General features: G+C 30.5%; 2 protein-coding genes across 4 annotated transcripts; one reads left to right on the forward strand and one right to left on the reverse strand.

Moving 5' to 3' along the window:
- Positions 1-1011: 1011 nt before the first annotated feature.
- LOC113398989 (sphingomyelin phosphodiesterase) lies at positions 1012-21034 on the reverse strand. Of its 3 annotated transcripts, XM_026637976.2 has the most exons (13): positions 20694-21034; positions 8002-8091; positions 7209-7690; positions 6879-7110; positions 6638-6798; positions 6254-6426; positions 4684-4878; positions 4190-4443; positions 4006-4115; positions 3710-3894; positions 2452-2643; positions 1820-1878; positions 1012-1339 (listed from the first exon to the last, which is right to left on the reverse strand). In XM_026637976.2, the coding sequence occupies exons 2-12, from the start codon at positions 8063-8065 to the stop codon at positions 1857-1859; spliced, it is 2070 nt and encodes a 689-aa protein (XP_026493761.1). In that variant the 5' UTR covers positions 8066-8091; positions 20694-21034; the 3' UTR covers positions 1012-1339; positions 1820-1856. The 3 variants fall into 3 exon arrangements, with proteins under 3 accessions (XP_026493761.1, XP_026493760.1, XP_026493762.1); XM_026637975.2 differs by lacking the exon at positions 1820-1878; XM_026637977.2 differs by lacking the exons at positions 1012-1339; positions 1820-1878 and having other exon boundaries at positions 2448-2643.
- Positions 21035-23339: 2305 nt separating this feature from the next.
- On the forward strand, positions 23340-26161 carry LOC113398990 (atrial natriuretic peptide-converting enzyme-like). The gene is made up of 4 exons (XM_026637978.2): positions 23340-24436; positions 24961-25161; positions 25268-25387; positions 25821-26161. Exons 1-4 carry the CDS (start codon positions 23380-23382, stop codon positions 26048-26050), a joined length of 1608 nt encoding a protein of 535 aa, XP_026493763.2. The 5' UTR covers positions 23340-23379; the 3' UTR covers positions 26051-26161.
- Positions 26162-26614: the final 453 nt, after the last annotated feature.

Here is a 26614-nt window from a genome sequence, read left to right on the forward strand (position 1 = left end):
TGAAGCAAAAAATCCTCATACGACTTTTCAATCTGAATGTATTTGTTGGTGCCCCCCTTAATGTGAAACCGTAAGTTTTTGTCTGGCGAATTTAACGTTAAAGAAATTTTGCGAAAACGCTTTATTCAAGATGGCGGTTGACGTTAGCTCCTCAAATATTAAAAATGGATTCACAGTTAGGGGTGCCTATAGTAGGCTATAACTTCTTGTTTAGCATCTTCATTTTCGATGCTATCTACTTTGAACTAGATATAAAGTTTTGCAAACGTATTAGGACCAATTTTTCCTAGGTAGTATATTTTTTATCAGTGAGATTTTAAATATCTTATTTCATATAATGAAAAAATAATTATTAATCGTGGTGTAAAGGCTTATTTTTGATGATAAAAAGTGTATAGATAAAAAATTTACACATCACGAAAGAAACATTTTGTAGTAATATATTTTATTAATTGTTCATTCCAATTATGATGCCATGAGAATTGTCAGTGCCTTTAGTGTGAAAAGCATTTATTATAATTTTTTTAGATGTGCAACGTTTGTCTACCTGTCTAATTTCAAATATTTTGATTTGTAAAGACCTATTTCATGTACATAGATATGTAACTCTTCTACCGAACCCGTTGCTCATGTAAACTTATTTTAATTATTCCAATAGTAAATTTAAAAAGGCACCTTAAAATTAGCAGTTTACTTGTTTTTAAACATTGTCACGAGCATTTTCATTTTAAAATAAGTTTATAATGTAACGTTCGGACACTCATAACGTTCGAATTTTATTGTAGTAATTGATCGGGTATTTTAATTTATTCTGAATATAATAATATTCATATTTGATAATGAACACTGATGTTGCCTCAATTTTTGTATTATTTTTCCTAAATGTATCTCTTTTTAATTTTAATTGCTTAAAATGTTTGTACATGACATTTAATTTTATTTGAATGCAATTAAATATGAATTGCTTAAGAAGCTCTCTTATATATTTTAATTAAAAAAATAAAAGAAAAGTTTCATTTGTATTTTTTATTAAGAAGATATAAAGTTCCTACAGAAAAAAAAATAATTACACAATTTACAGAAGATATTTACAGAAACTTATCGATGACATTTTAGTTTTGAAACTAGTTACAGACTAAATATATTATATGGTTAAGTTAGACTAACTTTTGTTTTTTTATAAAATTAAATATGTACTTGAACGTCTTTGTTCTAGTACAATCCAGTGGCGTGGAGACTATTAGCCTTAAAATTTTATTTACTTAATTTTCAACCGAGACCCATTACAAACTTTGGTATTTGATAAGCAACTTGTGGTATTTGCATCAACATCGATACTCTGTAATAAATAAAAATTAAAGGTTAATTTTATTGAGTTTAAAAAATACAGATAATAGCACGAACATTGGGATAATTTGATAGACCAGTGACGGAGTTGGACATTACCTATGGGCAGTTACGATACGACATGAAATATTGAAATGAATAGAATTTTTATTTAAGATTTATGTTCAAATAAGACCGATAACTATTAGTCGAATTTGTGCACAAAAAAAACCATCACCAAACAAATAAGCATCATTATACTAGCATCTAACTCCACAATTGGTAGGGTCGTCGTAGCGATGGAACTTACCATGCCCTAGCTTCAAGATAAGCATTGGTGTTTTTTAGATTTATTAGATATTTGTACAACAGAAGTTTTTAAAACGTAATTAGCAAAAAGAAAAAGCTGTAGGCGTTGTTCGTTTGTTTATTGTATTACACCAGTTTGCTATAAGACAATATGTATTTTTATAAAAAACCTCGACCCACCAACCTTTGTCCGAGCAGCATCTAAAATATTTCCACCACCTTTAAACTTGCTGTACACTAGGTCTGTGAGATATAAAAATAATGATTACATAGCAGGAATATTAAAAGCAATCATAAGCGTAGCGTTTTATTTTATAACTAAAAGTACCATCAGATCTAAACCATAAGCGAACTGAGAGAGATCAGTAGAGTACGGTAAATGGTCATGCAGAAGTCCAGAAACGAAGAGAAACTGGAATATTAGTCATAGGTTAAGCATTATTCTTTAAAGTAAAATTAATGCGAATAATCTGAATATAATTCAATAGCTTCCCAATAAACCTGTGCGACGTAGACATAAATGAAACTAAGTACTATTTAGGTAATAATTTTCAATATCAAAAATATTTTTATTAAAGAAAATGCAATAGTTACTTATAACATATTCACAAAATTTATCAACAAGTGACAGGTGATATGTGAATTTAACGTTTATGAAGTGATTCGAACGCGATGGGAGTCAAATTTTAAAATTGAATTATACTGCAAGACAATGTCTCTGACGCAGTTTTACTTTTTGTCCGTTTGTTGAAGCTGATGAATTAAAGTAAATAGAATGACAGGAATGTAATTGGCGAGTTAGTGTTAGCAACTCACGAGACGGACAGGCCATTGTAGAGCCAGGCGCGCCACGTCTGCGGCGTCGGTGCGGCGCCGTCGATTCGCGCCTCGATGTGTCCGCACAGTGCGCGTCGGTCGTGCGATCGTCCGGAACGCGCATCGCAGATGAGGCGCTTGCGACATTCCCCGTCGCATGTCCCACGGCGCGGACTATTTTTCCAGTAATGTCTGGATAGCAAAGGCAACTTTTTATATGACCATATACCTAATATTCAAAAATATATATTTTGTTTTTTCGTCTTCTGGACATCTAATTTTTAATAAGTTTGTATATTTAACTGTAAAAACATTAAAGAATGAATGATTTTTTTTATTAAATTTTTTATATATTTTTTTGTCATTCTATATGGAATAAATATTGAGTCATTGGCCCGGATTTTTGTCATGCCGTGTACCAAAATACGAGTTTGCAATTACAATTACAAAAATCTTTTTAAAAATATCGTAGCTTAGTTTTATAAGAAATTTTTTTTAGAATACATATAGGCTTAAACATAACTTAAAAATGTTGATAATGACAAATTCAACGGTGGCCATTACCATCAGAGACTAGACGACTGCGCAGGAGATATTGTGCGAAAAAATAATTTCACTCTATTACTACCGACACGACCAGAGAGAGTTCAGGTACTTTTCGAGGCTCGGCAGTTTAAATACATCGAAATTCCAGCCTGATAACTTTTTTACAGAAATACATCAGTACCAGGTCAGGTATAGGCATGTAGCAGGGATATGAACGCAGAACTTGCTAGTAACTAAAACGTGCCATTCAAGGCAAATTAATGCTATTGTAAGCTCATAAAATCAGAATAATAATATCCAATGAAAATTATCATGAATTAATGATTTAAAATCATTCGATTGGTTTCGCTTTTTCTAAGGTTTCCTAATAAAATAATTGAAAATATCAATTTTTATTAATAAAATTAGTAATATAATCGTTAAATATTGTGTATGAATAATTGTTTCTCTACATTCCCTCTACGATAGATTTAACGAAGTTGTCTACGTAATATTAATACAATGTTATGTATTGTGTAAATACTAGTAACGCTAAAACATAAAATTATAATATAATAATGACAACACGTACAAAATGCATTTTTTTTAAAATTATATGCACGTGTCAAAAATCAAAATAAGGCACCTCTCATTATTTCAGTTACGTCACAAATATTTCCGGTAGCCTCAATATATATAAGTATTAACCTAAATAATAGGTAGGTGTTCTTACTTGTGATATAAGTTAAATACATCTTCTTTTGAAGTCATGTCGTCTATAAACTTGTCCCAATCCTGTGGGCGAAGTGATGGCATCATGTAGGCTGACCGCGTTGAGTATAATTTATACCATATTGGATAGCCAAATAGATTAGCTTCCTTTAAATTCATGATCCAGGTTTCGTGATCAACTACTAACTGAAATGTAAAAATGCGACAATTATTGTTTAAGATTTTTTAACTAAAGTATTTGTTAGAAAATAATTAATGGCAGGTATTGAACCCAATATATTTTAAATAAATACTCACTCTAGTTGTAGCATCGTGATCACCATCAACATAATATATTCTATATCCTAAGTTTAAGTCATAGTATGGTGATACAGAAGGTCCCACATAAGCTATACTCGTTGCTCTCCCTGTGATAAAATAACATATTAATGTATACTTATTAACTATCAAAACTATTTTATTGCTTCGAGATTATACACACCTAAATCATTTGGATCGTAAAACACTTCAAATTCATCGAAGTGCGTATGGCCAAAGAACTGAGCGGTTATTGTTGACTCATATCTATTAATTATAGCGTAATAATTTCTGCTCCACACCTTAAGACAATCGGAATGTCCGGGTGGGATGTGGCCAATTATGTGGACCTTTTCACCGTTAAATTCAGCCGATTGTAATTCATAAATAAACCACTGCAATTCTGTAGCCGGGTCTGTACTGTTTAGTAAGAGCCACCTGAAAACAAAAATTGTCACTCAATTATTGTGTCAGAGACAATGAGTGTTTACGCCTTGCGTACGTCGAAGAGTGGAAATAATTCATTGTTTTAAATTTTCTTAAACTTTGAATCATCATCATAATTAACTTACGTCGGACAACATAAATTAAAACATTTGATGCACCAAAAGGCAGTGGCTGCCTTTGTCTAACAGTAAAATATTTACAGCTTTATTCTGTTTGTTGTATAATAATTACCAGTTTTTGTTATTGCAATAGTTCATGTTAAGCGATATAATGCGGAAGCCGGGTCGGACGAGCACGGAGTAGAAGGCACCACGACGGACGGTGTGGGACACGCCGGCGGGCAACCAGCGCCGCCACTGTGCGTCCAGTTCATTATACAACCACGCGATATTCGATTCTGAAGACGAGATGTACGGTGGAGGGAAACTGGAAAACAATTATTCGCTATCTATATATCTAGAAATAATTAAGAATATGATTAAATAAATTAATGGGCCGAATCCAAGTACCGATTAAATATAATTTAGATTGATTATTTTTTTAATCAATTTGTTTTTGGGGCTTCGAAAACCATTCCAAGAAATCTCAGAAAAAAATCTTGATTTTAAAGATTATTACATGTTGTACTTTTATATTGTTAGTGGTTATTGCTCGAAAAGTACAATAGTAATTTCACACAATTGTACACAATTGAATTTAAACGAAACCCACCTTCTTCACAACGTAGTTACTAAAATTACTCGAAATGAGGGCTTTTGCTATCAATTGACTCATGACAAACTGCTACCCGCATTTTGTATAATTTTTCATATACATATATCATCAATGTAGTTATTTATTATTGCAAACATAGCCTTAAAAATGTGCGGGCTTTTTCAAATTATAATAGCTGTGTTTTTATGACTAGTTGTGATTTCAATTAATTTATTTTATTTCTTTTCACATTGTATTTATAACGCGAGACATATTTATATTTTTATTATTGGTACAGTGACATCCTCGTTGCGCTATAAGCGTTTATGGGTACTGGGTCGGGCCAATAAAAAGTTTTTGAGTGTTTCTGTTGAGATTTCTCAGTAGCTGCCCGAGTCAGAGTTAGTAGTTTTTTCCAAAAAAGCGAATTAAATACTAAATAATGTATACATGACTTTAATAATGGCCCGGTGGCTAGTATATATGTATAGGCAAACACCAACAAGTTTCCATGTGCTTATTTTAGGTATATAATTCGGCATCGAACTTTGTGAGGAACCTGCATGAGTCAAATGAAATTCTGCCAAACGTGCATTTACCTATCCACTGTCCCGCATAGGAACAACATGGTGGAATAAGCTCTAAACCTTCTCCTCAAATGGAGAGTTGGGGTTTGCCCAACATAGGGCCATATAGGGAAAAATCCCCGCCACTTAGGTTCATTAGTAATACTCATACGGAAAAATACTAGATCTGTTGTATTTCTTTGTATTTAACCTCAAGACCGTAATAAATAATAAGTAAAAAATTCAAACCGGAAACAATAGTTACTAGGTATAATTATATCTACAGATTCATAATGTTTCTATAATAACAAACTGTTTTTAAATTCATTTACCTTTCGTTATTTTATTCAACAAATAATATTACGATATAAAAAGTTTGTTATTTTTATATTGAAAATCTTAACTTCCATCTTGATTCAACATTACATTAACAAAGTTTTAACTTATTATAGTGTTATTAACAAATTTAAGTTTATTTATAAGAGTAACATTTTTATTTAAAACATAAGAAATAAAAAATATACTTGTAATAATGTAAATACCTGTTAACCGGTGAAGATTCGTGATTACCAAGGGCAGGAAAGATCGGTACACCAGGGAACATATCTGACATTTGAGCAACAGTTTCTTGAAGAACTTTAAGATTTTCTTCCTTCGTTTGGTTCCATACATCGTGAGGTGGTAGATCCCCGGTCCATAATATGTAGTCTATGTCCTAAAGTGGGAATATTTTTATGTTACAAAACGATGAAATAACTTACGTAAATAGATAAATATTATAATTCAAACAAAATTATAAAAAGTATTTATAACGTCGTCGTTATATTATTAAACATCGACATTTATATACATATTAACATATTAGTTAGATGAACACTTTCAACTTTTATTTTAAGTAGAATAACTAGTAATTAAGTTTAGCTTACGGTATGTGTATCAGCTATATGTTTTAACATATGGTCGATGGTGCGTTTAGGCGTATCACACTTGCGGTAGTCGCCCCAACGGCCTGCTCCACCTCCCGGGGTCAATGCGGGACCGCTAGACGCACGACAGCAAAGAGGCTCATTGCATTCGGCGTTTGCACCTACGAGTAAAAATTAGCAAATAAATAATGTTATTATAGATTAAATAATTGTATATGCACACATACTTCAAATAAATTACCTTCAGCGTAGTATGGGTCAAAGTGAGTATCAGAAATTTGCAGAACTTTGAAGGTTGGAGCCTTTTCAATTGGTGCTTCGAGGGGACGCACTGCCGGCTTCGGTACCGGAGGGAAGGCCACCTCCCATTCGTGATAGGGATTATAAACGTCACCACAAGCATCTCCAATAACAAAGCTGCATATTTCGTCCGGACCGATTGTGATTCTTTTTAACACGTAAACTACTTCACTCTACATTGAAGAAAAATATTGTAAAGAATAGTATAAAAAGTTTAACAAATTATAATTATTTAGTAGCGTTAATTTCACAATCATCATTTTCTACTCACCCCAAATAGTCTCGTGATTCCTTCACAAACTCTTGCAGACTGAATATTTAATGAGACACAGAATTGATATATCATTTTATTGATTTCTTCTTTGCTTTTACCGAGTCTCATGTAATGCTGCAATAACCCAGCGCCAGCTTTGCATGCAGTGCAGGACACTTTTGACATAACGGAATGTTCGACTTCATAGTAAACTTGTTTTAAATTAAGCAATTTTAATGCTTTATCTACGAAGAGGGGTAAATTTGAACTTTTGTCGCTATCCCATAAAAGTCGGGAGTAATTTCGTTTTAAGGCTGCCATATGAGCAATCAATTCTGTTTCATTAGCAGATGGAGGTAGTTTGTGTGTGAAGTTTGATGGCTTGAAAAATGGTTCATCGTTACGAGGTGTCTCGGTCCAATTCCAAGTATCCATAGGTGGTCTCCATTTTATAACAGGTTTAATATTTCTGCCCGATTGCTGCAGAAACAGGGGATTACCTGTGGAAATTAAAATAATATTGAAGTTTCAAGTTCATAAATAATCAGCAATAAATAAAGAGATATTAAAAATATTTTAGATTTGTCTCATTCTAGTTCTACTTTCATGAATGACTTAATAACAAAGACCCGATACAGTGCCGATCGTACCAACCAACCATGTAGCGCTATTATCAACTATGCAGCTCAGTAATATGAATAATTTAATATTTGGTTTTGTCCTTAAATTCTTTTAAAAAGGACGTGTAAAATTGCTTTGATCGAGGCTATTAGATTAAAGACTTGTTTACGTAAATGTATGTATCACCTACCTGATATCGTCGAAATTAAAAAAGCGATTACTATTTGTAAACGCCATGGTATTCTTATTATCATCACTGAAATTAATGGAGAAAGATGATCTGTAAAGAAAAAAATATTTAAAGAAAGAGTATACATGCATGATATTATGTAATGTATTGGTAAGTTCATCTATACTTCTATACTGCCTGTTTATATGTTACGCTTTCAAGGCTAAACCACTGAACCGATTTTGTTGATATTTGGTATGCAATAAACTGGAACTCCAAGTACATAGGCTTTTTTATTTTAACCTTCAAAGGGTGTAAAATTGGGGAGCACGAATTATATAAATGAGTATATATGTATGTACAACAGGCTATTGAAAAAAGTTACATACGGGATAGAGAAAGAGTAGCGCCGCATATGATGTTGTCACATTTTATTCAGAAATAAATTTGCACACATTAGTGTATATTAATTCAGACTTTTCAGTACGAATAACAAACATAGATAAAATAGGCTTTAAATAGAGAATTGGGACGAAACTTAATAAATTAAGTACTTACTTAAAATTAATTTATGAAGATAGTAATGTGTAAACTACTTTATTTACCTCATTCTTCATCATTTATATAGTATCTAAGCAGATATGATACGTGATTTAAAAGTTTGTGTCAATTTCACCCTTAATATTTAAACGTGATAATATAAGTTAGTATGGATGTAAGTTAGTATGAAGTTTTCTTTGTATCAAATAAAAATTTTTGAACAATTATAAATATTTAAATTATTTTTTGTAAACAATTAAAATAATTAAATATATCAGCAATGGCCTATTCTTAGAATTGGAACAGTGAGGCCATAATCCACCACACTGGCCAAGTGCTGGTTGAAGGCAAGGGATCGATTTTTTGCGTTGCAGACCAACCGTCTGCACACTAGACTAATGCTGCATCCTAATAATTTACATATATATATATATATATATACACATATATAATTCAATTCAACGCGAGTGAAGTACTTAATATTCAGAATAAAATATAATAGCTATAAAACCTTAAAAATAATAAATACATACAAAGTTTCACTGTATTTAATGCATTATAATGATCTTTCACTTCAAGAATGTCCAGTTGTAAACAGTCTAATACTGTCCACATTAAAATATTATCCATAATAAAGATTGTCATAAACTTATTGCCTTTCACGTGAGATACGTAATAAAAATCTCATAAAGAGATTTTTTTTCTATAATCATTTAAAGTATTAAATTCGTCAAGAACAAAAATCCTAGAGAAAGTAGGTCAAATTGATGATAGTTGGCTTAAAAGATAATCATAAATAAGACGAGAGTTAGTTACGATATATCAATATAGATTTGATACATATGGAAATTGGCTTTTGTTGAATTTCATAAGCACACATTATTTTACATGGAATATTAATTTAGTCGAGAAAAAATAAATGACAGTATTTTTTAATTATTAATATACACTAATATTTTATAAATTTTATCAAATTGCTGCATGTCAAAATAATGAGATCCAGTAATAATAAATCGTTACGATTGTATTCAAGCCATTGTTGTTTATTTTAAAAATCAAGAAATTTGTTTTAATCTTTTCAATAGATGGTGAAAAATAATCAATAAATTTCAATACACGAGTGGTACTTCTGATACATTGTAGGTATATATAACTTATGACTCGATATAGAAATTAGCTCTATTTCTCAAACACTTTTCTAACCAATAATGTAACAGATGACATAATTACACGATATTATTTAAAAATATAAAATACTATTGTTTTAAATGGATACAGCTTTTTTTTAAATTTTAATTTTAGAATCTTATTCAAATGCTTGACAATAAAAAAATCATGAGTACATTAGTATGGTAGTTAAATAAAATAGTAAATACTTTGGATACAACAATCATATAAACAAATTGAATTCTAATCCAGAATTACCGATCGAACAAATGCCTATATACCGAGGTAACTAGTTATCTAAAGTTTGATGTAGGTATATTCAATTTTAAACTTTAATATTTTTTATTTTATAAATATAACTATTATTATTACGTGTCATTTCTTTTACTTCGTACAAGGAGTGTGAGTCAGCGGTTTTTACAGATACTACGAGTATACGGACGTGGAGGTCGCCACTTTCTCCTCGCTTCATTGACTTTACTGGAAAGAAAGTGACGGTGGTATCGCACACACGTTTTGCACTTCGTAAAATATCTGCACAGAAATCGCTGTAGCCAAAATTTTAACCGAGCTTAATCATGATACGAAGACGCTTCGTGTGCTCTTTCACATTGTTGTGACCATTAAATTATGTCGAACGTTTAGCATATAAAAACTTATGCGTTCCAACTTCACAAAATTACAACAAACGGTTCACTTCGATGTATTTATATAATAGCTATGAAGCCAAGGAATCTCTTTGCCTGTAGTCACTAAGATAGCGTAGCCATTTAGCGCACATCCTTTTTTTTTCTTACCTTTTTAAGCATCTTGCAAACTGTGTTTATTAGCATTTTTTTATTTCTATACAATTAGTATGACTATTTCTTTATACTTCATTGTGTCTAATAATTATTAATTTATTTTTCAATCCCACTAGAATTCAGATATAATGTAATAGATGAGAGTTGTATGTTTTTAAAAATAATATTAGTTAGGAAAACACTCGTCTATAGAAAACTTGTACAGTGTTCATGATATAATGAATTATTAAATTATTAAACCTATACGGTAAATAGTAATATGTTTCATTGTTATTTCTAATCAAACGATTTAATTTTACATATTCCTTGTTTGCGACCAGAGAATAATAAATATACTTTTGCACGTGTTTATTGTTAAATAGCCATTATAATACAAATATTTTTAAAAAGGTGCGAATTAAAAATGACCGGACATAAAGAAGATTACAAAAGCCTTACATCACATTTGTAACTAGACAGAACCATTCATTCAAACCACTTTCATTCGGCAGCTTGCCAGCTAAGATACCAAATCGTTTCATCTTGTCCACTTTCACTGGGTTACATGTTGTCCTGTACTTTAATTTACCGAGATATCATTCGCTCTTATTTCATTCACGTATCATAATGATAAATAATTTTATTATTAATTAATTAACACTGATAACGCTAATTAATAATTAATATGATTTTTTTATGGCGTTATCCTTTTCTTGGTTGGTGTTTTTCTTACTAATTACCCAAAGAGTGCACAATATTCTTTATTAGTGACCTGTCCTTCTAGTGTCTATGATTCGGATTTCTAGTGAAAAGAGGTCCGATGTTTTCGCTTCCTATTCTAGTTTAGATTTCTAAAATAGGTTCTTGAGCAAAAACTGGTTTTCAATAATATCACTTATAGGCGAGTTTTGAGAGAACTACAGTTAACCGGATATATGTTTCTATTGCCATAATCAAACTATTTTTGTACATACATACTCTTAATCATTTTTTTTTAAATATTTAAATCAATATTTACAATAATGAAAATTATAAGAAATTAAATAGTATAGTATTACTTAATAATATTTTATAAAGAACGGTATTTTTACAATCAAAGTCAAGTAAGACATCCATAAAAGGGGTCAAATCGCAGAATAACGGACAAGGCTGCAACGAATGTTTTTGTAGACCTTTGGCTGCCTTCAAGCCGACTAAGGTTTAGCCAGTATATAAATATAACTTCCATTATCGGTAGTTGAGTTCAAAACAATATTAAGCATTATTTGCTTAGTACAAACGTAATTGTTTAAATATAATTCCTAAGAAATAAACAAATAGATCAGATACTATTAAATAACATAATGTGTCTTTGAAACACGTATCTTGGATAAAGCATTGGATTCTGAATAACACTTCAGTCTCGTCAGATAATTATAGTGTAACTGTTTGTTGTATTTTATCGTTTAATAGTAATTTATTTTGCATTATTTTTGAGTCAATTTTAAAATAATTACTAAAGGAAATCAGCCTATAAAATAACAGTTTTGACTTTTATTTTAAAACTCCTTTTGAGTACCTAAATAAATGATTATTACGTAACTAGCTAAGTACCGGTTCCGTCTTCGCGCTTTTATCTAAAATTAATTTTATCTAATTATATTTTATTAAATCATGACATTTGATAAAATATAATAGCACCATGGTTTGTGATGTAAATAATATATACAATCATATATATAACGCTGCACCAATAACACTCAAAATCTATGATTGTAACACTGGTGCGTGAATGCGTGAAATTATTCAGCACTGCGATGGAAGACGTCTACAAGACATTACAAGGCTTTATTACACCCCTTCGATTTGTTGATGATATCATCGTAATTTCAGAGATCAACAAATAGCCGATATGATGAGTAGCCTTAACGTATCTCACCGGTCTAGGTCGATATAAACTTGAATAAGATCAAGGTCCTGTTCATCAGTCATGTCGTACTGGGACCGACGTCAAACTAAAGTACGTCTACTAACCGTACTTAGTGTATTTTTGAATTATTCTGAGGAGAATTATAATTGAGTTGAGTAGAGTAGAGTGCGTATGATAAAGGATCGATGACTGTTAAAGCAGACGAGGGCAAGAGTAACAGACCAGAAGCGATAGATGTACCTCACGACTTTTAGCCAAATGGACCGATTACACCCGGCTGGATGCAAATACAAGTTTGCTATGTATCTATTTAAACCCTTTCAATCTCCCGGGAGAAAAAACAAATGGGCTATATTATGCCAAGATTGAAAATTTATAGTTTTAATATTGGTGGTTCGTTTTTTTCCTCAAAATTGTCTATCTAATTTTACACTTTCAATGCAGATTACTTTGTGTAGCGATTAAAAGGTTGTCCAGTCAAAGATATTCAAAATTTACATTAACAAAACTGAGAAGACCGGAACTTAAAAAAGGTTACTAAAGACATGTTACGAAGTCGTATTTAGTACGAAAATTAAAATGTAGTAAAAACGTTCTTACCGCGCATCGGTTACCTTTTGATTATATTTCTCACCATAAATCATAAATTAAAAACCTCTTTTATCGTTGATCCCTATATGTGTTATATGTGTATAGCTAGTGATCCAGGTGGATATATATGTACTTTCGTTTGGTTCATCGAACTCACTTTCACCTTACAAAACAACCATTGTCGTTTGCTCTCATCGGAATGCACTTCTATTATATTCGTTAGCAGCTTCCACATGTTTCCTAATGTTGAATACAAAACGTCACAAAACACCATTCAACATACGTATATTTTTTTCCAAGCTATAAACTTTCCTAAGCCATAAAATGTAAATATGATATCGACGGCCCTAAAATGACCTATATGTTATATTTACAAATATTTCTTTTAACTAAAATTTGTAAGTATTTGAGAAAGAACTTCATGGCCGAATAATACTGCTTAAGAAACCAATAGTAGCGTTTTAATTTTTCTTAACAAATAGAGGACATCGAAGTGTTTTTCTTATAAGCACATATATAATAGTTGTTTAGAATACCTACGCTTTAATAGACTTGGTAAGGGGCAAGGCTGGTCACTGAACGTACGTAGATTTTCTCATTTGATATTCACTGCTCAGGACGGTCTGTGCAATCTATCTATAACATTTGCCACTCGCGTATTAATAGTGTTAGTTCCCGCTCTGGACGCCAAGGAAAATTTTAGTTTCATAAAATTATTAAACTCATCATACAAATATTAGATAATAGTGAAATAATGACGTGCTAATAAAATATACTATGATCCGAATGTTATGGTAAGTTGTCCTTTATCAAATAGACAGAAATAACGAGTCCGCTTCGAACACAATAACTAATAACACACTGCCGCATTCCCTTTAAGGACGAAGTATTGTTTCATTATAGAGCGTGATATTATTAATTTATGTTCAATTCTACTTATAATATATTCAAATGTAATACTTTCACTGAGTAAATCTTATAACATCGAAATATTCCTGTAGCAATTCCTCAAATAATAAATATATTAAATAGATATTAGATTAGGTACTTGCCTAAAGAACCAAAAATATTTTAACAAGGCGCATTACCCGTATCACTTTTTAATTTGAACTAATTATTAATATGAAGCGCAAAACATACAAATATTAAACGACCGCACTTACGTATATATGGTAAAATCGCGCTCATATAAATACGAGCAATAATTGAATAATACTCATGACGCTCTAAGAATATGAGACGATAATTGACCCAAGTGGCCTGTATAATTGATAAAAGAATATTGGCCTCGAAATATCTATAAGCTAGCTAAGCATTAATTCACAAAAATATTTTTAATCTTATTATTTTATTTGCTCGGATTATATTAATTTAAAAACGATTAAAACAATATCGCTTTGACGAATACACTTAAGATGATTCTTATTTTCGAAATGTAAATAGTATATAATATGTTTTTGATTAGTATAAACAATTTAATATAGAGCAGTATGTCATTCTAATGAATTAAACATCAATATAACAAACTACTAATTAAATTATAATGTGGGATTAGTTTAATTATCGAAGTATTTTTCCATAGTTATTACTCTCTGAGGTATGTGCTATAAAGTATTTTTCGTAGGTAGCTAAAGCATATGTATGTAATATATCCATTGTAAGATAACATTTTATGTTACTACTGATTACGGAAATAAATAAATCATTGCTTCTGGTTTTTAATATTTAATAATATATTTAATTATTATTCAATAATAATTTATTATTGAATAACTGTTAAGTTTATACAGAAAATATATAATACTACTTTTATATTGCTATCTTATTATAGATTAAACTGGTTAGTTACAAATAAATAAATACATTGTCTAGCGTAATGTGTGATGATTTGAGATAAATAACATAGCTAAATTTGAATATCAGTGGCGGGTTAACAAAAGACAAAGAGCTGAGTGGGTCCTTCTAGAGCGCTGCTCAGGACGCTTTCAGTGACCATATTTTAAACCATATATTAAATAAGTGTATTCACACGTACAAATTATTATTGTTTAAATACAATCGGTAGTATAATATAGACACAACAGCATTCTCAATATACTTATATTTCTATAAGTATTATATTTATATATCAGTATTATTATTAAAATTTTGATTTCGTTGTGCAATAGAGAAAATATGATCGAAATCCGCTTGAAAGTATTGCGTGATGAATAATCACACGAAATTTATGTGTTTACTCAGCAAGTTTTCCTTTCTTTTTAGAAACAACAATAAGAAATCTCTTGACACTGTAACTATTCTTACTATTTCAAGATATGCACGACTATAATTAAGATTTTGTAATGATTCTACAAACAATAGAAGATTGTAACAAAACAATGAAATACAATTATCAAAGTATATACCTAAAAGTGTTCAAATAAGTTGAACTTTCGACTTCCTCTTGTAGCAAGTTTAACGCGATAGTTCTCGTAAAAGTGTGTTAGTGCATAGATCTCCGATTTCAGTATTAATGGTCCGCGACCATTAACATAATATACTTGTGATCTTAATAACGCTTGACCTCCGAGACGCTTTCCTTTTGCCGGCGACGTGTTACATAAGATAAGTTTATTAAAGAAACCTTTTATGTTCCACTGTTCGTCGTATATGACGATCGATTACGTTTTATATGTGCAATCATGCAACCATATACATATAAACGTCTTCATGCATATTTAGCTTTAAATTGTCGTAAACTAATTGTAGCTATATCAGTAGTGTATTATATTTGACAACACCTAAAATAGTTGACTCGTTGGTCTAATGGCTAGCTTCTTCATTACAAGATAACACTGTAAATTTTTAGCTTTTGGATTCAAACACCGATTTCTATTTCCTATCAAAAAATGTCTCAAGCTGTCTAAAGTTTGAAATCTGTTCACACATATTATGTACCTGTTTGCACACCTGTGCCTCGAAAAGCGTATAAAGCCGTTGATGCTACGCCTGAACTCTATCCGATCGCGACGGATGGTATCGGATTATGAGAACAAGTGAATAGAGTATGCACAACGTAGTCAGGACTGTGCTCAAACAAAAAAATCTCCTGCGCACTGGCCTCTCAAGACTACACTCCGTTGAATAGTCGCACGGAATGACGAAATCGGTCAGGAGAGCATCACGCTACACGATAGATTGCACACTAGATTTTACATAGAGTAATTTTTCTGCTAGTTCAGAACATGACAAATCCCACGTTCATTGCGTACATATTTATAAATAACCTTATAAATTAATCAATCGCCTCCAGTTTCATTAATATATTAAAAATAGTAATATTAAACGAATCGCGGTTCCTTTATGGATAGTTTTTCTCAGGCCTGGCTGTTTTATTATACAAATCACTAGACGTTTTGACTCGGATTTACAATTAAAAAGGATAAAGGAAAATAATAATAATGCTTTAGTTAAATTACTATTGACTTATTACCCTAGACTCTAAATGATGATGAATAACGATTTCTACTAAAATCCACTAAGACAGTTGCAGTTCGTGACGCTCTTATACATGTGACTTCATTATTGAATAACAACCTCTGTTTTTCAGTATACAGAGTACAATAATTGGAAGTAACGCGAGCGACAATGTAGATTTTTTTTCAAAATAATCAATCGTAATTCATAGTTTGAAAATATGTGACAGAAACCAGCCAATAGCCAAGTATCCGACTCAGTCTGAATGACATATAAACAACTATTACTTGTTGATTATAATGACTAACGACATTAGCCTTGTGATAGTTGATATTATTTGTAAAGGAAGACATTTACGATTTAAAATGTTCTCAAGAGATAGTCAACAGTGCATTTTTAATTCCAATGTCGCCGTAAACTGTTTTGCTTTCAAACACAAAAAGATATATAACAACATAATAATAAATACTTTGAACTATCAGTCTACGTGCTTCACCAATTTGATGCGATATATATGTATGTATAACTTAAAGTCAATTCCTAGTTGAAATTCTGTAGTCATCGAAAATCGCCGTTAACCTCCTTTGTTCTGCCAAAGAAAGTAGGTTCGCTTAAGGATGGCACAATAAAAAACACTTTAGGCTACTTGAAAAAGATTATTTAAAAAAAAAAATTAGTATTGTTTCAATATAATATATAAGTATACTTAAAGAACTTGAATACGAAGTCGAAGTAGCACATTCGACATTCACCGTTGGCTACAGGTTTCTGGATGAGAACAACTTGAATTGAATTTAAAAATAAATGCAAATTTCATAATTTTGCAGCGTAACAGCTCGACACCGATGAACTTAATTGATCCTTTACGAAACAGTTAATAAGTACCTAATAAAGAACAAGGTTTAATCTTTATCTCAGTGCAAAATATAAATGTGAACATAATACTTTATTATACGAGCCAGACACTTACATATATTTTATAAAGTAAGAATACAAATTATTTATAAAAGACATCCTTAATTCTCCCAATGCATCCGAGAAATACATTATACATACAGAAGTAAAGAAAAGTTAACTTCAAGGACTACATTTTTTAATGCTTTAATTCCTTTATAAAACTATACAATTTAACTTGTTTACGCAACGTCGATATGTCCAATATTAATTATGTATTTTATTTGACTACATACTTTGTTTTCATATTTAAGTAAGTGGTCGTATATAATTAAAGTTAGTATGGGACAGTTGCTATTATTGAGAAAAAAAAACATGTAGAAACCCTATACTAAATAATGTAGTTGGATTTGGATATTTTATTTAAAACATACAAGGTAAGAAAAGGTAATTTATCCCTTCTAGTCTGAGCAGATATTCTCATTACCTACTTAATCAATCTAGTTCCTTAAATATCATATTTTATTTTTCACATTTGATACATAAAATTACAACGTGGTCTCATTTGTTTTTGACGCATATAGAGTTGTTTTAAGCACTTACATTTTATAAATTGAATATAATTAAAAAATATATAAACAGATTTTTTTTACTTAGTTATAATGTTAAATGTTTTTAAAGGCAACATAAATATTTTAACCACTCAAACTGGCTTTATCTACTGTAATAGTAACTATTCAAGGCACTTTTTTATATATATTTATTAAAAACTATCCAAAAACTAAAACTTTGATCAAAAACAAAAAAAAATGTAAGACAAAAATTATGAATTTGTATTACTCAGTTCAAAAATATAGAAACTGATTTATGACTCCATAAATATTAGAAAATTATGTCTAATTTTCGATTAACCTTGTAAGTACCCAGATGTCGAAAGTAAAATTTCATATTATTAACTTGTTTTCAATTTAATATTCTAATACAAGTATGATTACAAAATAATACCAGTTATATTAAAAAAATATTTTTCATTAAAATTTTCAAAATTATGAAAAATACGTGTCAATTAATATGAGTTTCAAAATAAACGAATACTTTTAACTTCATTGATAAAGTTGCTGCACGTGCATCATGCGCCCGCATGTTTGTGTGAGGATATTTATAATAAATCGGAACTGCTCTAATTTTTTTTAATTGCTCTTTATTCGTTTATCTGGGTTAATGTATGATAAATTGCTAGTAAAGTGCCTTATTTTTGTGCTACTCTTATCTATTGACAAATTAGGTTGTACATATTTTCAATGATTTAATCAATATCTTCAACATTATTTTCTTTGTTATAATATATTGCAATAACACCGAGTAATTGCAATTTATGCAATAGCATTTAGTTTATCTTGATGATATAGCGGAAACAATTTACTCGTACGAACAAAAGCATTCCCAACGAGGGATATTAATAAGGATGAGTGAATGATTATAATATGTCATTTGTCTTTATATTCATACGTGAACATATCCCGCTTTAAAATATTACGGCTTTTCTTTTTACTACATAGCGCAAAATATTATGTATTATGTGATTTGTAATATAAATGTAATATAAAAGACAGAAAACAAAACATTTAAATTAATCAAAGATTTATATTAGACAAAAAGAAGTTTTAAGTTTATTTGCATACAAAGGTTTAACGAATTTCGCAATTTTCTGCCTATGGAAATTTCAAATCCGCAACATTTTCGCAGCTTTTTCACTATTTGAGTAAGGACACCAAAATTAAGCATTTCTAGGAAAACTACGTTTAACGTCAACTTAAGATGAAAATACAAAAATTTACCGTGTGTCTCATTATTTAAAATACAAAATTGAAGTTTTAAGTCTACGTAGTGAGAAGTTTATGATGACTTTAATGTTTTATTATGATCAATGTTGAAAGTTTAATGAGGCTAGAATCCCTTTAAGTGCCCTGCTCCTGAAATGGTCTTCTGATATAGACTGGTAACCGAGCAGCACAAAATTGCAGGCTCTCATCAAAACTGATGATAAGTAGAGAAGAGTATCTACCTACTCTTCATTGGGGAATTCTACTGTCTCTTAAGCCCTATGAAGGAACGAAGGAAGGAAGCTACGCTCCGTATCATATTATTAGAAAAGATTTAAGAAGGAAGGTAAGTAGAAGTAATGGAATAATTAAGCATTTGCATAGACGCCCGCACGAAGCTACAAATCGGAGAAAATAGGTTCCTGACTGTGGCACGGTACGTACCTACCGGTTATTTAGAAGAGATTTGTACCTTTCGTAATAATATATAAAAATTATTTCTTTTCATTTATTATAACAATCGACTCCAAAATCACTAAGTTCGCTATAAGGGATGTATCAATACAAATGATTTAGTGACCAGTCCGGCAGAGCTTGTTTTGAAGACACGTTAAACAAAGTAATCCAGTGTCCGAAAACACAAGAGACCTTGAAAGTTGATGGTGTTAATAAGGTTAGATTTGTGAGCAATTTCAATACACTCAAATAAAGCAGTCTTTTTTTAGCCTTCCTCTATATGTCAAGGAGTTTCGGCGTAATAATATAAATAAAGAAGAAACAATAAAATATGATTAGAAATCGCATAAAAAACCCTAGTGTATAAAATAAAAATATTAAACATTATTACTGTGATGAAGGCTGTGACAATAACCATGGTTTAATTGTAGTTCACCGTCATAATAAAAAAAAATATTGAATAACATCAGGCAATAAACGGACACGGAAAGCCTTCACTTCGACACTTGATGTCGTTTCGATTAGTATCAAAAGTAGGACATAACTCTACTGGCCTACTCGCACATTGATGACACTTTATTTTTTAAATATATGCACAAAATATTAATATCAAAATATCCTTTTTTTAACATTTACATAACATATCTAATAAATAAAAGTTTGTTTTAAAAGTAAGGAATTTTTTTTTAAATATTAATTATTTAATTTATTTACTTTTATTATTTACATAATCAAAATGTATTTATTGTTATTACAATTAGTGGATAATTCTAAGTAATTTTAAGATTTTTAATATCTGGGTCTTTAACATATTTTTACTCCAAATATAATATACAATACTGATGTACCTATTTCTATTTAAAAAACATGTATGCACACAAAATCATGTTATATAACATAAATTTATGTTGTATAACATACATTTTTAAAAAACTACCATAAAACTCAACTCAACTCGAAAATATATATATATTAAATAAAATAGTCAGCTACTTACTTAACTATAAAGTATCTCGACAATCACGGTCACGACAATTGCCTGTAGGCTCAGTTAAGTGAAATTACAAATTACTTTATGAAATCTATTATGCTCACCTCACTTTAGCAAATTATAAACAAGCAATTATCTCCTCATGAAGGCTGTTCGAAATCGTAGAGAAGTAATAAAAGTGTAGATTAGTACGCCAACAACAACATTTCACTGATTTTCGTGTAGAACAAATAAAAAAAATAGCATTCACATACTAATTTCGAGAGAAATTTTGCGCGGTTTACGAAGTTACGCGCATGCAGATGGCTGTGTGCCAGAACACTGACTTTATTAAGCGACAAACTGAAGAAGTGTGAGCGAGCGTCCACAACCGCACGCGGCGCGCGCAGTGAGAGTTGTGCCTTCCTCCGGTTACGTGTCGTAGACACCGACGCACCAGTCGCAATACAGTGATGGAGACTGCGGCTGCATCCACGGGATGCATAACGCAGAGGCACCTGTGCCACGGTGGTACCTCGTGGCAATAACAAACTAAGATATGCGTGTTTGGCACGCAAATGAAATCAGATAGAATACCTAGATAAATAATTCAGCATCTTGATGCCCAAGGCTCATCATACCTAAAAGTATCAGTACGTAACACTGCGATAATTCCTTATTTACTTCTATTACAAAAAGCATGTACATAGTAGTTAGAAAATCACATATTAGAAATATACACGAATTAAATCTACAGATCTAGCAGATATTCCAATTTTTATTATTATTTTGTATTGAAAAATAAAAGATAAGGAACTTATTCAAATTTATTAAAGCTAATAAAAACTACATGTTTTTCTACAAATTTTACCATAGTTAAAATTTAAAAAATAACATGTTACATCCGATTCGGATCACTATATTATAACAAAAATACATTTAAATATTTTATATTTATAATATAAATAAATAAAATATATATTTTCCAATTACTATATTACAAAACATATTTCACAAAAGCTCAAGTTGGCGAGCTTACATGTTTTAGAATATTTCTGATTATAAATTGATTTATTATTTTTTCTTGCATACTTTTATTAAAATGCTTCACCTTGAGGACAAATTGTGTTAGTTACACGCTATTTTCCATAGTAAATAACCACCACTACTACTACTACACTACATGAGTGTACAAGAGCATAAAGAAGGGTTGTGAAGGGAACAGATGTTCGTTCAGTTACAAACTGTTACTCTTGGGTGAACACGGGAGGACTTCAAGCGCACCATACGCTGTTAACCCTATTATTTTTCTTTATCTAACTAATAATGTATTATATTTACGTCTCTTTTACACAACGGTTACGGTACTCAGGGTGCTGGTGTTGGTTCAAAGTTGTTTAGACGTTGTCAGCGGCAACGGTAGTCCGATACATGGCACATCGCTACCCAGCACTTAGACGTGTTGAAAGTTTTCTTCCTGTAAAACGTTTATATAAGTTAATAAATGTTCATATTGTGAATTGACAACCCATCATCCTTATGCAAGTAAGTTTTGAAAATGTTTTCCAGTTTAATTAGGTAGGTTTAATTTTTTTGTAAACTTTAGATGTATTTAATATCTTAATTTTTATATGACCTAGAAAGATTTCAGAATATTGCGGTTACTACAATTGACTTGCGACGTTGATTAGTATACAATTTTATTTTATTGATATATGTATTATGTAATTGTTGTAATAATATAAGCAACATAATTTAAAAATAATATTATATACATACTCGTTACTTAGTTCAAATTATTAACATAATATATGAACAAATTTAATTTAGGTAATACTTAGGTATTATTAAAATTATTTAGATGTACACTTTATTTTATCTGAAACAATCTAAGCTGTGTACCACGCATATAGGTATTAGTCTAAGCATTTTTTTATCATCAAAACCAATATTTTATATCCGTAATAAAATATTATCCTAACGCTCTCAAAGAAAAACAAATATATCCCTTGAACAATTTAAACTCTTTTGAATATTTACTAAGTTAGCATGCTTTACTGCTTGGTACTAAACCGTGCAATAAAAAATCCCCTTTCAAGTTATCTTTTACTTCTTGCATTTTTATTAAACCGATTTTTATATAAGAGTGACTAGCTAATTTTAAAATCTTAATATCTATGAGAATAACTCAGACGTCAAAACATGCTTAAAGACTTATAAATACGTTTAATTGAAATTGTAAAGATCAAATTACGAACAGTAGACACGCAAAGTGAAACAAATGGTCGTTTACCTTTTATGAGGACGATATCAAGTAGCCGCGTGCGATAAATATATTATTTAAATAGATAAAATTGTTGTTACAAGTTAGCATTACAGTACGATTTTCCTATTTGACTCGTCGAAAATAAAATAATAAATTACACGATATTTTTTTAATAATTTAGATTAATAAAAAAAGAATCACTTTAAAACAAAGATTTTAAGTTTCAGCGGTTCACAAGCATCCTAACAATAAAGGTTTGACCCTGATAAATTGACCTATACTAGACTAAGCTGTAAGCCTAGTTAAAGTAGAAATAGATTATATTAGTATTGACTTAAAAACAGGCGGTACACGAGTTTGGTTTTTTTAGGAGGAAATTGCGTGTACAACATTATTTCATTTATGTCTTCGACTTTTACCTTTTTTAATTGAATACGTTTCAAAATATCAAATATGTATAATTGTGATCAGTATATTAGTAATCCATAATTTTGTTTTACAGGTAGAAAATAATACGGAAAAATGATTCCATTTATTTAGAAATAATGACTTTAACGAGTAATTTTGGTGAAAATACGACTCAATCGAATTGTGCGCTTGATGAATCTTCAAACTGGAATACACTTTATTGTTCGCATCTTTGGGCAAATAGTAATCTTAGGCAAGCCATAATAAATGCACCTTGTAAGGATAATAAAATAAGAAAATATTGCTACACTTGTAGAGGCAAGATAAGAAGTTATGGTATTACGCCCCCAGAAAATAGTTTCTTACCGAATAATTACTCTACACCAAAATTAGAGGCACAACCAGCAAGGTCAGAAATTCAGAGAAACAATATTTATAAGAGTTATATAGATGATTCTAATAATTTAGGCAACTGTTCCAATATAAAAGCATCAGTTAATGATATAAGCATAAATAATGATGATTTTATACAACATATTCCAACTATATCTAGACAAATCGATACTAATTTTCGCCATAAGTATACAAGTACTCAACCTGATATAAGTACTACAAATGTAAATCAAAGAAGACTGAGAAAGAGCCTGAAAGGCATTGGGTGTGTAGTTAACTGGTCTTTGACTGGAAGTCCAAAAAAAAGGAGGACACAAATACAAGCCTGCTCAATAAGTGTGATGATAATAGCAATAGTAATCATAAGTTTGGTTTTAGTCAATTTTACTACATTAAATTTCACTCAAGTGAAAAATGATACCAGTACAATTCTAGTGCCAAGAGATACTATAGAAATTAATGAAAATGAAAATTCGTCGGCCGTTGTGAACTTTTACACAGACCTATTTGTACCTCGCGATACGGAAGAAAATGAAGAAATGTACACGACTCAAGCATCCCTATTGTCAGCAACAAAAAATAGTTCTATTATAAGCAATATTATCTTAAAAATACGAAAAAATATTAAAACGTACCCGAAGGACGTTCAAAAGTTAAAAGAAAGAAGTAGCGAGAAAGAAATCTTAAACAGAAATATATCAAATAGTTTTTGTTCGTGCCAAACAAATGAAGTATGTATGTTAGACGAAATCAGTGGAAAATCGATTTGCAAACGGGCTATTGATATGGATGATCCAACAGGTAATAAAAAGATAATCTCGTACTCCTAATATTTATGCAATCACTCTTAAATTAAATAAGTCCTGTCTTAAATTATAACTAAATGTCAAAATATGTATACGAAAATAAACGGTTGGGTTTGTCTTAAAATGTCTTAACATGACAAGATACATTATTAACATTTTTTTAATAAATTCTTATAAAAAAGGAATATTTTTTTAAATTTTCATTAATTTTCACAACTATGTATTTTACTTGTGGTGAACTTTGTTAAGGGGGTACCTGACTGAGGGGCTACCATCCACTTAGATTACACTTTTTTTGACCCAACAGTCATAATTTGTAATATGTTCAGTGTTACGTTTTGAAAAAAGAGCGTGCCAGCGATTTAATAAGCTAACAAGGACAATGGACATCAAATCTTAGGTTACGTGGTTGGGGACTAAGAAATATTAAAAACAAAAGAAATTAAACATTATCAATACTAATAATTCCCTTTAGGGTAATGTGTGTTTTAGTATTATTCAAATTCGATTTTACCTAAGGTTGTGGTGGATTGTGTGCAATGGAAACAGAAGCTTGCCAACTAGTTGATAAAAGTCGTGGAGTCCGTGTTTGCCGTTTACTAACTCAAGTATCATGTTCGCCGCAAGATTGGCGATGTCGGAATGGTTTTTGCGTATCTTCAGAAGCGCGATGCGATGGATCTATACAATGTTACGACCGTTCTGATGAAATGCATTGTGGTATACGAATCTAAACTTATTAATGAATATAAATAAAAAAGATAAATGATTATTTAATTAATACCATCTTACTTTATGACTACATATGTATTATTTTCGTTTCCAGAATGTGATTTAACAAAACAATTCCGATGCGGACATTCAATTTCTTGCTTCCCGAAAAAAAAAAAATGCGACGGTTTTATTGATTGTTGGGATGGATACGACGAACTGAATTGTACTATGGGTGCGAATATTTTAATTTTTTTAACTCTAACTGATATTTTTAAGTAAAAAGTGTCCCATAAAAAACGAATATACTTAGTATTGTCAAATAACAATATATACTAATAAGTTTTGTGATTATTATATGATACAAAAAAGTCTGCTATTAGGGTATATGACATGGATTCACTATTCTTTACATTAAGTATTTGTAATAAACATAATAAATAATATCTAATAGTGTGTCATTTTATGAATCTTGAATTCAACATGTAATGTAAATCATTGTAATACCGTTCAGTAGCCCACAAAACTGGGTTACGAATGTGCTCGCTCACCTAACGGGGCTTTTTATTTGCTACTTCCTATACAATTGATAAATATAGAAATAAAAATTTAAAAACCCCATTAAAATCTTTGAAGCAAATAAATACAATTATTATTTTGTTTTTTAGAATGTCCAGAAGATCAATTTACATGTACAGACGGACAGTGTATACTGTCATCAAGGTTTTGTGATGGCTTGGCAGATTGTGCTGATGAAAGCGATGAACCGCAGGGGTGCGATATTTCTTGTAGAACTCATGAAATGCAATGTAAAAATCGACGGTGTGTACCACTTGGGGCTAAGTGCGATGGCCGCGACGACTGCGGAGATGATAGTGACGAAATACATTGTTCTTGATACGAACAAGTTGTTTACTTTAAGCTAGTTGCTATTGATTCTGTATTTCTTTCAAAGATAATTCATATATTTATTACAGTTTTTATATTCAAATTAAAAGAAATTAACACATTTCAAAGTTTTTTTTTTAAATTATATTTATTATTATACTTAGGATGTGCCTACATCGTATCGGTGTAATTGTAAAATAAGACAAGATTAATTACTATTTTTATATACTTTTATTATTTACTATTTATTAATTACTATTTAATGACTATATTTATTGTAGTAAAAACATTGAATCCATATTTATCGACATAAATAACATATAGTTGAAAAATCCGTTAACGCTACTTTAAAAAAAATAATTATTAAATTGCAAAACCTTATGTCACACCCAACATTATTTAATGTCTTGATTGCCATAAAAGTTTGAAAAATCAAGATTTTCTTTTGAATGCTAGTAAAGAATAACTTATTTTTTTAAATATTATTCAACGTGGTATCTTTACAACAATATTTAATAGTTACATTTAAACTGTCCTAACAATTAATACATACTTGGCATTTCCTCATTTTAAA

The sequence above is a fragment of the Vanessa tameamea genome, chromosome 2 (assembly GCF_037043105.1).
Source record: "Vanessa tameamea isolate UH-Manoa-2023 chromosome 2, ilVanTame1 primary haplotype, whole genome shotgun sequence".
Taxonomy (NCBI): Eukaryota; Metazoa; Arthropoda; class Insecta; order Lepidoptera; family Nymphalidae; genus Vanessa; species Vanessa tameamea.